Source organism: Littorina saxatilis, linkage group LG17, assembly GCF_037325665.1.
Source record: "Littorina saxatilis isolate snail1 linkage group LG17, US_GU_Lsax_2.0, whole genome shotgun sequence".
Taxonomy (NCBI): Eukaryota; Metazoa; Mollusca; class Gastropoda; order Littorinimorpha; family Littorinidae; genus Littorina; species Littorina saxatilis.
The window spans coordinates 58,113,533-58,128,038 of record NC_090261.1 but is presented as its reverse complement, the minus strand read 5'-3'; the positions used below and the strand labels follow the sequence as shown (position 1 = coordinate 58,128,038).

Genomic DNA, 14,506 nt, shown 5'->3' with positions numbered 1-14,506 from the left:
TACAAAAAAAAATAGGTGTGGTTACGGTAACCCGACCTTCCCTATTTTTAGGGGCCGACCCTATAACTTTTTATTACATTTGTCAAAAAAAACCAAAAAAAACAAAAAACCGAGTGCAGAAAACGCAATGAAAGCAAAATCGCCCGAGTCGCACACTTATTTCCCTGTCAAGTAGGTTTAATTTGTACACATTAGAAAAAAAAAGTAAAAAAAAAAAAAAGTGATTGCCTATACCTTCCTACCCTATTTTTTTGGGCTATGTTACCGTAACCACACCTATTTTTTTTTGGCCTAAGACACGATATCCAAAGAAAGCCACAGTACACACCCACAGACTCTCAGACCATCTACTCACCACCAGGTGTAGTTTCAGCAGTGGTCACCGTGACATTGGGACTGTTAGCACATCCGACCACCGTGCACACCTCCACGTACACTGTGTAATTAGTGTATGGCTTCAGACCTGCAAAACCATGATTTCATGTTTATTATGCCTAAAAGAAAACACATGTTGCCGGATCCCCAACGGACCCAATTTTTCTCCCAGACCCTTAAACTTAAAAACAAGTCGCGTGAGGCGAAATTACTACATTTAGTCAAGCTGTTGAAATCACAGAATGAAACTGAACGCACTGCATTTTTTCTTAACCGAGACAATACAGCTTCGTTCGTCAATCCCCGCGGCAGTTTTCCGGTGCAACACGAAGTGAAATTGACGAGACATATTAGCGCAATAGCGTACTGCGGTAAGCAATAAAGCGCGCTCTTCTGTATTCTTTTTAACTTTCTGAGCTTGTTTTGAATAAAACATATTATATCTATATGGTTTTAGAATCAGTAAAAGATCAAGAATAAGATGAAACCATTTTTGGATCGATTTCTTACATTTTAATCGTAGTACTAATTAACCTATTTTCGTTAATTGTGATCACATTTTAAGAGTAAACATAACATATGTACATATTTTTATATTCAGAATTTGATGACGAATACGATGCAATCCCTTTTTAATCTGTTTGCGACAATTTCATTTTAATGACAACTTTAATGAGCAAACTCATTTATTAATTTTTAAGCCTCCACGCTGAAATGCAATACCAAAGTCCGGGCTTCGTCGAAGATTACTTGACCAAAATTTCAACCAATTTGGTTAAAAAATGATGGCGTGACAGTGTCGCCTCAAGTTTGACTAAATGCCGGATATGACGTTATCGAAGACATTTATATGAAAAAAGAAAAAACGTTCTGGGGATATCATACTCAGGAACTCTCATGTGAAGTTTTCTGAAGATCGGTCCAGAAGTTTTCTGGGAACTGATTAATACACACACATACACCACAACTCTCGTCTCGATTCCCCTTTTAAGTTAAAACATTTAGTCAAAACTTGACTAAATGTAAAAAGAAGAGCTAGAAGAAGATTAAAAGAATGAACTATTTACCTTAGATTGCCACATAACTCGTTTGTTTCTAAGAACACATTTATAAGAGTATCTTGTTGTGCACCTTTATTATATTACATACACTCCATGGCTTTGTATTTGAAGTCCCAGTCTGCCTCAAATGGTTTACAGAACGATTTAAATCTCCTCACGAAAAAAGCAATTTTAACCTTATGGAACACACTTACAATAGCATTTAACAGCATCAACTGACACAGTCCGTTTGAATGGCTATTTAGCTTGCGTAAACCACACACCAGATTTCGTGGTTTATTTTACCCTTGAGCCATCGTGGACCCGTGGCACACACTTTTCTTTTTTTCACAAGTTCGTCGTCAGTTTGTGATTTCAATGCGACTTGCTGTATCTGCAATAGCACGTAATTGTGTACCTCTGAATCTAAAATCCAACAAACGACTGCGAATCACACGAACTTATCCTTATCGGCGGCGGTTAGCTTCAAAGACGCAAGCGATATGCAGAAAGTTTGTCTGCTTGCCTTGGTGAAACACGATCATTGTGTGAATTACTTCCGGCCTCCTTTTCACATTTAGTCAGGTTTTGACTAAATGTTTTAACATAGAGGGGGGAATCGAGACGAGGGTCGTGGTGTATGTATGTGTGTGTGTGTGTGTGTGTGTGTGTGTGTGTGTATGTGTGTGTGTGTGTGTGTGTGTGTGTGTATGTGTGTGTGTGTAGAGCGATTCAGACTAAACTACTGGGCCGATCTTTATGACATTTGACATGAGAGTTCCGGGGTATGATATCCCCGGACTTTTTTTTTCATTTTTTCGATAAATACCTTTGATGACGTCATATCCGGCTTTTTGTAAAAGTTGAGGCGGCCCTTTCACACCCTCATTTTTCAATTAAATTGACTGAAATTTTGGCAAAGCAATCTTCAACGAAGGCCGGGGTTTGGTATTGCATTTCAGCTTGGTGGCTTAAAAACTAATGAGTGAGTTTGGTCATTAAAAATCGGAAACGTACTTGTAATTAAAATTATTTTTTTATTAAACGATCCAAAAACAATTTCATCTTATTCTTCGTCATTTTCTGATTCCAAAAACATATACATATGTTATATTTGGATTAAAAACAATCTCTGAAAATTAAAAATATAAACATTATGATCAAAATTAAATTTCCGAAATCGATTTAAAAACTATTTCATCTTATTCCTTGTCGGTTCCTGATTCCAAAAACATATAGATATGATATGTTTGGATTAAAAACACGCTCAGAAAGTTAAAACGAAGAGAGGTACAGTAAAGCGTGCTATGAAGCACAGCGCAACCGGTGCCAAACAGGCTCGTCACTTTCACTGCCTTTTGCACTAGCGGCGGACTACGTTCAGTTTCATTCTGTGAGTTCTACAGCTTGACTAAATGTAGTAATTTCGCCTTACGCGACTTGTTTTAAAACTTTCAAAACCTCGAGTTGTACTGATCTCGTCTTGATAAAAAAAAGAAATCTTTTAGAATTTAAGATTTGAATGTTTGTGTTACAAGCTGTCAATTTATTATTTAGATTTTAAAAGTTAGTTCTAGCGCCCAAACGAGGCATCCGATTGTTGTACAGACAATCCGACTGGCCGCGCAAAAATAAATTCTTTGAAAAATGCTCGCTCTTTACGGAGGGCACTTAGGATGTTTTCAAGCGGTGAGTGTTTAAACGAAAGGGTGTTTGTACTGTGTGTAAAAGCCTGACAATGTCTGTGACCAGAAACGGATGGTTTACAGGAGGCTGTGTGTGCCTTTCAGTAACTGAATAAACACTGTTTAAACTATGTACCTTCGACCAGAATGTTCTGTGGCGTCTGCACAGAGTATTTCTCAGGCTTGCCGGCAACGAGCACGGTGTACTGCACCACCTGTCCGTTAGGGGTGTTCGGGGGCTGAATAGCCACCCGCAGGCCGGAGGGGCTCTGCACGCTCACCACTGGGGGTTGGACATCCTCGGGTATGCCTTGTGCCGTGGCCACTGTCACCTGAAGGACAGAACATTTTGAAGACATAGTTTAAAAAATGTGAACGCCACATTTCCACTTCAACTTTTTTAGAAACGCAAAAAAGACGTCATCGAAAAGTGCTATCACAAAACGGAGAAACACTTCTCGTAGCAAATACCCTCATGAATATCCATGTCAATTTTCAGAAAAATCCGTTTAGTAGTTTTTGAGAAGTGCTTTGTACGTACAGACAGAGAAACATACTCAGGGACGTTTCCTCTACGCCCTCGTTAAAACTTTCAGTCAGTACTTGACTGAATGTAAAAAGGGAACATTTTGTTTATAGGTTCAAGAGATGTTCTCAACTGAGATCATCTTTTTACCTGCAAATAAGAAGAGGATAAACATGTGCATAATACAAAACAGTGGACACATCATTTGTGGACTTTCACTTGTAGTCTGACGGAAATAATGATCATTAAATTTGTCAGAAATGGCATTAAACCTGGAAGGAGTGTGTATTTGTAATATTTTTTATAGCAAATAACAACTTCCATACTACACCCACAGCTACCAGTAAAGCAAATATTCATATGACAGTTACAATGATTCTCTGAACATTCTGCAGATGGACCACAGAATAGCACAAAACATTACAGAAAAAGTACCTCAGGACTGTTGGTACAGCCAGCGGTTGTGCAGGCAGACAGTATGTAGGTGTAGGTTTTGTATGGCAGCACGTTTCTGTCATCAGTGAAGTTTGTGGCCATACCACGGTACAGCTCAATACCATCTCGCAGAAGGATGTAGCGAATTATTTCACCTGAAGGAATCATAGTCAGAGTATATCAAATTTAGTACTCAACATCAACAAGTTTTTGTGTTATTTGAAGAATCATAATATAAGCATGCAAGTACTAGGTCTTCAAAAGAATAACTGTAAAAGGTCGAAACGTCGCTGTTATTCGTTCCGCGTTCGTAATTTTAACGTGAGTACATTGCTTTTTGGTCTCTTTATTGTTCCCTCTCACGTGCAGTCGCCATTGTTTAATACTTTTGATGCACTATGGTTTTTTTGTTCTGAGAGGGGTGTGCATAAAGGTCTTCGTGAATGTCAAGATTTAGATTAAAGAATTCATATTTACACGTCCTGTCTGTAATTTGCTTTAAAGGTGCGTTTCAATTTGAACACATTATATCAAGTATACAACAATTCAAACGTCGACACCATGTATGTACCTCTCACAAGTCTCAATCTACATGGTCTTTTTCGTAAAACACAGCACATCTCGGCAGCACCACTCCCACAAAAAGTATACACAGGTCACAAGAACAGAGTTTTCTATAACAGAGTTCAACATAATAGAGTCTAAAATAACAGAGTTCACTATGACCGAGTTCATTATAACCGAGTTCACTATAACCGAGTTCATTATAACCGAGTTCATTATAACCGAGTTCACAACAAACAAGTTGGTAATACAAGAGTTGACAATATCAGAGTTGGCTAAAGCGAAGTTTGCGATTTCTGAGTTCACAATAACCGAGTTCACTATAACCGAGCTAACAATAACAGAGTTCACAATAACAGAGTGAATTCTACTGAAATACCGTTGGGTTGCTGGGGCTGAGACCAGGTGAGGTAGATGAGGTAGAGCTGCTCAGGGTCGATGCGTGTGGCGGGGGGTGACACACCAGAAGGTGGGGCCTCCTGGGTTCGAACCTTTGCCCATTGACTGCTGCTGGTTCCCGCACTGTTCACAACATGGACTGCATACTCGTACTGGCCGTTTGGCAGCAACGCCGCGTCTGGAGGGGGAAAACATGATTGCTTAAAATAAGCATTATATGCTTGAGTATGTAATCATCCATGCATTGTTCTTGTCATGATTAAAATTGAATAAAGTTTTGTTTAAACCAAAACAAGTCGTGTAAAGCGATGTCAAAACATTTGACAACATGTGTAATTGTACGAGTAATTGCTAGTTTACTTTGTTGTATTTGAATCTGCATCGTACACAGACTTGTTTATCTGTGTATGTATTTTGTTTTCAATATTCTTTGCTAGGAGCTGATAACTATTGCAGGATTTGTGCCATACAAATATTCTTATTATTACCTGTGAATGACAGATCCAGACCGGAGTACACTTTCTCCTCCCCGGTGTGGCAAGCAGAGCCGTTGCCTGCAGGGGGAGTAGGGGTGGTAGCGTCAACCACGTGATGACCGGTCACTGACCCACACACTGAAATGGTCGCGTCAAAGTCACAGCGATTGCAGAAAGCACTGCTGGACTGTGTTACTGGACACACCACGCCTGTGCCACACCCTGTGTGGGAAACAAATATATAAATCAATCAATGGATCAATCTATATATCAATGCATGAATGAATTAATGAGTCAAGCAAGCAAGCAAGCAAGCAAGCAAGCAAGGAATGAAGGCATTGAAGAATGAATCAACCCATGAATCAATCTATGAATCAATCCTTGACTGAACGAACGAACGAACGAACGAATGAACGAACGAACGAACGAACGAACGAATGAATGAATGAAGCAAGCAAGGAAGCAAGCAATGAATGAATGAATACATGAAGAAATGAATGAATGAATAATTTGATCAATAAAGCAATGAAATCAATAAATAAGTACATAATATATAGATACATAAAACAAATAGTAGGCTGGATGCACAAATTGCTTGAAAACAGCCAACCTTTTCCCAGTAACCTTGACCTCAGGTCAAGTATTGGTCAGCTGCCACATTTTAAGATGTATGTGTTCTGCGCGAACTTAGAATCCGGTTTCATTCTAGAATGGACCGGGTCCAGGTTGGAATTCTAACCCTTCGCAAGTACAGGGGTGCCATTCTAGAATGAAACCCTTGTTGCTGGTCCATTCTAGAATCGGCCGTGCGCAAGGTTGGAATTTGGGTCCAAGTTGGAATAGTCATTTCAGTTAGACTATCACACAGCCAAAGCCACAAATGTGGATTTTCTGTTTGTTTTTGTTTTTTGTGTGTTTGGTTGGGTTTTTTTCTCGGGTTTTTTACACTTTACTCAAAGACATCGTGAATTGGGATTGTGATGTTCTGAAAGTGATTACGATTTTGAGAGACACTCAGCACTGATCGCTACGAACGGAAATTTCCGGACTGACAGTGTTTTGCCGATCTCGCTTGTAACTTTTAATCTTATTCATATACATGAAGTTGGTCTTCTGAATTGTGAAGATATAATGTCAACTTTTTTTTAAACCTGTGACAACAGCTCTATAACTCACTCTGTCCTTCTGTTGGTCTGTCTGTCGGTTAGTCGGTCTGACCGTCTGTCTGTCTGTCTGTCAAAAAAATTGTCAAAAAACCGGACATTTCCGAGAGGGAGACAGCGCTGACATTGCAAGCGGCCGCAACCGGCTCTCATCACAAAAACAACTGCCCTGCAAACAATACCGCCCTGGTAGTCCCCCTTGCTATGGTCTGCCTTTGTTTATTGCGTACTCAGGAGTGTCAACTTTCTTGACATGACATGACATCGCAAGATCGCCAAAGGATTTTTTTCAGGGGTAGACAAATCAGCCCCATTTTATCAAAGGGAAGGTGCAGGTGGAGATAATTCAAGGGAAGACAACTCTGTCTTACCTACAAACATTACGGCCCCCTTTATTCAAGGGTTTCATTCTAGAATGGCACCCCTGTACTTGCGCAGGGTTAGAATTCCAACCTGGACCCGGTCCATTCTAGAATGAAACCGGATTCTAAGTTCGCGCAGAACATATGCACTTGAAGAGACCCAAAACAAGTCGCGTAAGGCGAACGTCATATCCGGCTTTTCGTGACAGTTGAGGCGGCACTGTCACGCTCTCATTTTTCAACCAAAATGGTTGAAATTTTGGTCAAGTAATCTTCGACGAAGCCCGGACTTCGGTATTGCATTTCAGCTTGGTGGCTTAAAAATTAATTAATGACTTTGGTCATTAAAAATCTGAAAATTGTAAAAAAAAAAATAAAAATTTATAAAACGATCCAAATTTACGTTCATCTTATTCTCCATCATTTTCTGATTCCAAAAACATATAAATATGTTATATTTGGATTAAAAACAAGCTCTGAAAATTAAATATATAAAAATTATTATCAAAATTAAATTGTCGAAATCAATTTAAAAACACTTTCATCTTATTCCTTGTCGCTTCCTGATTCCAAAAACATATACATATATGTTTAGATTAAAAACACGCTCAGAAAGTTATAACAAAGAGAGGTACAGAAAAGCGTGCTATCCTTCTTAGCGCAACTACTACCCCGCTCTTCTTGTCAATTTCACTGCCTTTGCCATAAGCGGTGGACTGACGATGCTACGAGTATACGGTCTTGCTGAAAAATGGCATTGCGTTCAGTTTCATTCTGTGAGTTCGACAGCTACTTGACTAAATGTTGTATTCGTCATAAAAGACATTTATCAAAAAAATGAAAAAAACGTCTGGGGATTTCATACCCAGGAACTCTCATGTCAAATTTCATAAAGATCGGTCCAGTAGTTTAGTCTGAATCGCTCTACACACACACACAGACAGACAGACAGACACACACACACACACACAAACACACACACACACACACACACACACACACACACGCACATACACCACGACCCTCGTCTCGATTCCCCCTCTACGTTAAAACATTTAGTCAAAACTTGACTAAATGTAATGAGAATGTATGTTAAGTCCTAAAGCCCTGACATTATATTTTGTATGGGTAAGGAAATTATAATATCACAAGGTAAACAATGTCGTGAACTGTTACTATTACTTCAATATTAATGTCTTCTTTTCAAAAACTGCAGAACAAAAGTTTATTCAGAACAATCCACTAACCATTCACTTGACTGGAGCGATCCGCACAGATCTGAGTGACATTGCTGTAGCCCACGTAGTTACAGCAATCAAGGCGATTGGAGATCTTCTCCAGCCCACAGCATTTCTCATTGGCTGATTCCTTTTGAAGTCTGTTGTCGTAGTAGTGCACCTGATAACCAACAGATCGTGAAAAACCCCACTTGGTAAGGCCAAGAAAAATAGTTGTGGTCACGGTAAAACGGCAAAACTGAACAATATGTATACTGCGCATGGCTTTTGAATCACGAAAGAATGCAGAAAGAACCAGCAGAAAACAACTGATGACATTGACAAACAAAAGCCTATACAGGGCTGAACCTAATTAATGAGCTAAGAGTAATACCTAATATACTGGACTCGACACGAAATATACAAACAAATGACAATGAACAACGTTTCAACCTAAAGGTCTTCAACAGGTTAAACAAATGAAAACAACAATACAAATATGAAAACGACTTATCAGAGAAGATGGCGAGGATGTCCTCCAAGTGCAAAAGAAGGGGGAAAGGGAGATAAATCCAAAAGAAAAATGAGCAATGAAAAATGAAACCATAAAGAAACAAATAAATTAATTAATTAATGAGCGTTGAGGGCTTCCTACAGTAGGCAGGGGTACAAGGGCTGACCCGGATTCTTGTGTTTTTTATGGGGGTGGGGGGGGGGGGGGGTGGATGTGGAAGGGGGCTAAGATCCAGCCCTGACATATACACTGAATAACATACCGCCCTACGTATGGAAAGAAAGTAAGCTCAACACCAGCATAACAAAATCTCACGATGCGAAACATAATCTATTCAGGAAGATGGACGTTACCTTAGTGTGTCCTGTGTCACTATGACAACAGAGGGAGGTGGCATTGGCAGAGTACACCTGGCCACAGCACGAGTGATCGGTCTGAGACAGGTACACCTTGCCTGCAGTAGCATTGCCACAGCAAACAGACGTTTCTGTTACAACGGCACCGCCACAGCATTGTCGTCCGTAGCCACCCACCAGCACATCTGAGAGAAAAACAACAACATTGCAGTATGTGTGTGTTGGTTTGTTCGTGATCCTGATGAAGCTTTTATGAGCGAAAATTCGTATTGTACTGTGCTGTCCTTGTAACGTTGAGTACAGATTTTTTTTATTTTTATTTTTTTATTTTTTTTTTAACTTTGTTCATCTCCCCACAGTCACTTTGTTGTTTAGGTTAACAACATTGCAGTTTAATGCACACGGCTCCCCACAGACGCTTTACCTGGAGGAGGGTACCGGAACTCGCAACTTCCATGTACAGGAGGTCCTCAGTGGAACGTTAACGGGTCCGAAGGCCAGGAGGTTCATATTCTTATTTTGAGAACGCCCATTCCTCGCTGACACAAGATTTTTGGGGCGATCATTTCAATGTGACGCTGACTTGTGGACGTTCTGAGAGCCTTGCATGGTTTACATCAACCTTCAAAACGATACCTGCATTTAAACTGACACGTGGACTGGGTGGCCGAGTGGTAACGCACTTGCGCTCGGAAGCGAGAGGTTGCGAGTTCGACCCTGGGTCAGGGCGTTAGCAATTTTCTCCCCCCTTTCCTAACCTAAGTGGTGGGTTCAAGTGCTAGTCTTTCGGATCAGACGAAAAACCGAGGTCCCTTCGTGTACACTACATTGGGGTGTGCACGTTAAAGATCCCACGATTGACAAAAGGGTCTTTTCTGGCAAAATTGTATAGGCATAGATACAAATGTCCACCAAAATACCCGTGTGACTTGGAATAATAGGCCGTGAAAAGTAGGATATGCGCCGAAATGGCTGCGATCTGCTGGCCGATGTGAATGCGTGATGTATTGTGTAAAAAAATTCCATCTCACACGGCATAAATAAATCCCTGCGCCTTGAACATGTGCGCGATATAAATTGCATAAAAAAAATAAAAAAAGTAAAAAAAAATCCCTGCGCTTAGAACCGTACCCACGGAATACGCGCGATATAAGCCTCATATTGATTGAACTTTTGGGAGTTACTCCTCTTCAACCCCTGTCTACAGTAAGACTGTATGCATGCTGTGGTAAATGTTGATTGTACCTTATAGCTTAAAGGGCAACAACTCTTGCATGTAAGGGGACGCATTCTGCTGGAATACAAATGGCTGAAAGTTACATTGTGTTCCACGTGTCTTCTTCCTTGTCTTGAACCGTTCTGCACTTCACATGCTGTGAAACAACATACTAATCATTTTATCAATCAAAGCAAAGCTTACCCGAACAGCAGATCTGTGATCCTGTAGAAGAGTATGGGACTGCGGCACAACAGCTGTCCCCCATGCCCACAGCCACGCGATCCTCCACGGGGGAAACACAGCACGTTTCGCCTGGAAGAACCTGCAGGTATCTGTCCAGGTAAAAACCAAACCAGGTGAGTAAAGCACAACGCTAGTATCTATCGATTCGTACATGCTCACGTGACCCTCTGTATTTGTCTAAGGCCAAAAAAAAAAGGTCTGTTTACGGTAACATAGGCCAAAAAAATAGGGTCGGTAGGTTGGAATTTTTTTTTTTTTTTTCGAAAAAACCATATTTTTACGTTATTTTGCCAAAAAAACAAGATTTTTTTTTATTTTTTAGTTTTTATTCCCAAATGCCAAAAAAAGTCTAGGGTCGCGCGAAAAAACTAGGGTCGGTCGGGTTACCGTAAACAGACCTATTTTTTTTTTGGCCTAAGTACACTCAGTGTTAGATGCGATGTGAGCTAGGTGTCTCCGACGAAAGGACTCCCCCACTAAAGGACATTCTCTGTTTTCCCTTTGTTTATTTGAGACAAAAAAGACCTGTCGTGAAAGGTCGCCTAAAATGTGGGGACACGTTTGGTGTTCTTTCATTGCATGTAGTAATGTGGTCATTGTGTCTGAGACCAACATGAAATCGTTAGACGCTAGTCTGATTCTTGTTACCTATATTTCGATTCAGACCTTTATGAGCTAGATGTTAATCTTATATTTATATGGCAGAAAACAGAAAGCTAAAAAAGTCAATCGGGCAACAAACTCAATCTTACAGAGAGAAAAACAGCTGAAAGTTCTACCACACCTTCTGCCACAGCATTGGTAGTTTGGCTGGGCTTCATAGAATTTCCCCCCACAACACACAGAATCTGCAGACGGTTTGACCAGGTAACTCGTTCCGCAACAGTCGTAACCGCTCTTGATGTCATGCGAAACTCCATCACAGCAAGTCTGCAAATGTACGAAAGTGAAAGGGTAGTTACTAGCATCTACACTACACGAATATTTGATGCTACAGTATTTTTCACCACTAAACATTTCAAAAGTGAAAAGTTATTAATTTACATCTGCTCGCATATATATTCAGGTTAAAGGGCAGTTGTTTACATCTGTTTTATGAAGCTTGTACTTAAAACTTACCATAAGGCCAAAAAAAATAGGTCTGTTTACGGTAACATAGGCCCAAAAAATAGGGTCGGTAGGTCGGGATTTTTTTTCTTCTTTTTTTTTACGTTATTTTGGTGTTTTTTTTTCCCCAAATGCCAAAAAAAAGTCTAGGGTCGCGCGAAAAAAATAGGGTCGGTCGGGTTACCGTAAACAGACTATTTTTTTTGGGCCTAAGCAATTTAAGGTGTTAATTTACTATCTTCGCTGGTTGTCATTTAAAAAAATAATTATTGTTTTCCTATCTTTCCAGTGTCCTTCAGTCCTGTATAAAGTCTGACCCTTCTGAATACTCCCTCACTGTCTTGGAGTTCTCCTTAACACTGTTTAATTTACAACACTAAGTGCACTCACATTTGTAATTCTAGGAGTGTTGGTATACAAAAGAAGTACCACAGGAAAGGTATTTTTACCTTGGCACCAGAGTAGCAGGAGGCCCCACACTGTCTCTCCAAGACACTGCACTCGACGTAGGTACACTTGCCGTCTTCTGGGCTCACCTCCGGTGTAGGGCTGTCAACATAAGGAATAAGGAACGTTTGGCAAACAGTTCAAATAGCAATAACAATAACAACATTTTATTGTCCATTAAAATGCATACGTTGAAATCGAAATTTTCTTAGACGCATCTATTCTGCCTGTTAACGATTAAAAAATACACATTTTTCTTGTTTGATTGAACAATAGTTGACTTAAATATAACGGGCTCCCCCTTCAAAGTCGTTGACTTTCCCCTGATTTCACGCCCCCCCCCCCCCCTCCTTGTTTGAAGACTGCTTTCTTAGATGTGTTTGTTTGTTTGTTCATGACATCTGTACATTAATATTCATTCCAATATCACTTTTCAGACCTGATTTTCTCCGATTTGTTGTTGTTGAGATCTTTACAACAGAGTACATACAAGATCCAATCTCATACCCCCGTCCGCTCCCCCGAAAGCGGCGTATGGCTGCCTGAATGGCGGAGTAAAAACGGTCATACACGTAAAAGATCGTTGAAGTTTGAAACATTGAGCAAAGAACAAGTCGCGTAAGGCGAAATTACTACATTTAGTCAAGCTGTGGAACTCACAGAATGAAACTGAACGCACTGCATTTTTTCACAATGACCGTAGTCCGCCGCTCGTGCAAAAGGCAGTGAAATTAACGAGCCTGTTTAGTGCGGTAGTGGTTGCGCTGTGCTGCATAGCACGCTTTTCTGTACCTCTCTTGGTTTTAACTTTCTGAGCGTGTTTTTAATCCAAACGTATCATATCTATTATATTTTTGGAATCAGGAACCGACAAGGAATAAGATGAAATTGTTTTTAAATCGATTTCGGACATTTTATTTAAATCATAATTTTTATATTTTTAATTTTCAGATCTTGTTTTTATTCCAAATATAACATAATTTATATGTTTTTGGAATCAGAAAATAATGAAGAATAAGATAAACGTAATTATGGATCATTGTATAAAAAAATAATTTTAATTACAATTTTCAGATTTTTAATGACCAAAGTCATTAATTAATGTTTAAGCCTCCAAGCTGATATGCAATACCGAAGTCCGACCTTCGTCTAAGATTGCTTGGCCAAAATTTCAATCAATTTGATTGAAAAGTGAGGGTGTGACAGTGCCGCCTCAACTTTTATAAAAAGCCGGATATGACGTCATCAAAGACATTTATCGAAAAAATGAAAAAAAATGTCTGAGGATATCATACCCAGGAACTCTCATGTAAAATTTCATAAAGATCGGTCCAGTAGTTTACTCTGTATCGCTCTACACACACACGCACAGACAGACAGACAGACAGACAGACAGACAGACAGACAGACACACACACACACACAGACACATACACACACACGCACGCACGCACATACACCACGACCCTCGTCAAGTCGCGTAAGGCGAAAATACAACATTTAGTCAAGTAGCTGTCGAAGTCACAGAATGAAACTGAACGCAATGCAACGCAGCAAGACCGTATACTCGTAGCATCGTCAGTCCACCGCTCACGGCATAGGCAGTGAAATTGACAAGAAGAGCGGGGTAGTAGTTGCGCTGGGAAGGATAGCACGCTTTTCTGTACCTCTCTTCGTTTTAACTTTCTGAGCGTGTTTTTAATCCAAACATATCATATCTATATGTTTTTGGAATCAGGAACTGACAAGGAATAAGATGAAAGTATTTTTAAATTGATTTCGAAAATTTAATTTTGATAATTTTTTTTATATATTTAATTTTCAGAGCTTGTTTTTAATCCGAATATAACATATTTATATGTTTTTGGAATCAGCAAATGATGGAAAATAAGATAAACGTAAATTTGGATCGTTTTATAAAAACCATATTTTTTTTTACAATTTTCAGATTTTTAATGACCAAAGTCATTAATTAATTTTTAAGCCACCACGCTGAAATGCAATACCGTAGTCCGGGCTTCGTCGAACATTACCTGACCAAACTTTCAACCAATTTGGTTGAAAAATGAGGGCGTGACAGTGCCGCCTCAACTTTCACGAAAAGCCGGATATGACGTCATCAAAGACATTTATCAAAAAAATGAAAAAAACGTATGTGGATATCATACCCAGGAACTCTCATGTCAAATTTCATAAAGATCGGTCCAGTAGTTTGGTCTGAATCGCTCTACACACACGCACGCACACACACACACACATACACACACACACACATACACCATGACCCTCGTCTCGATTCCCCCCTCTATGTTAAAACATTTAGTCATAACTTGACTAAATGTCATCAAAGACATTTATCAAAAAAATGAAAAAAACGT

General features: G+C 39.7%; 1 protein-coding gene across 1 annotated transcript in view; it reads right to left on the bottom strand.

Annotated features, from left to right (window-relative positions):
• The window catches only part of LOC138951832 (usherin-like), a 117,197-nt gene that overhangs the window by 20,693 nt on the left and 81,998 nt on the right, over positions 1–14,506 (bottom strand). The window contains exons 51-60 of the mRNA XM_070323392.1: positions 12,131–12,230; positions 11,359–11,504; positions 10,533–10,663; positions 9,110–9,297; positions 8,273–8,423; positions 5,513–5,722; positions 5,005–5,202; positions 4,062–4,216; positions 3,237–3,432; positions 356–463 (exon numbers count right to left, since the gene is read on the bottom strand). Coding sequence (XP_070179493.1) covers positions 356–463; positions 3,237–3,432; positions 4,062–4,216; positions 5,005–5,202; positions 5,513–5,722; positions 8,273–8,423; positions 9,110–9,297; positions 10,533–10,663; positions 11,359–11,504; positions 12,131–12,230 — 1,583 coding nt within the window. The remainder of the gene's footprint in view (positions 1–355; positions 464–3,236; positions 3,433–4,061; positions 4,217–5,004; positions 5,203–5,512; positions 5,723–8,272; positions 8,424–9,109; positions 9,298–10,532; positions 10,664–11,358; positions 11,505–12,130; positions 12,231–14,506) is intronic.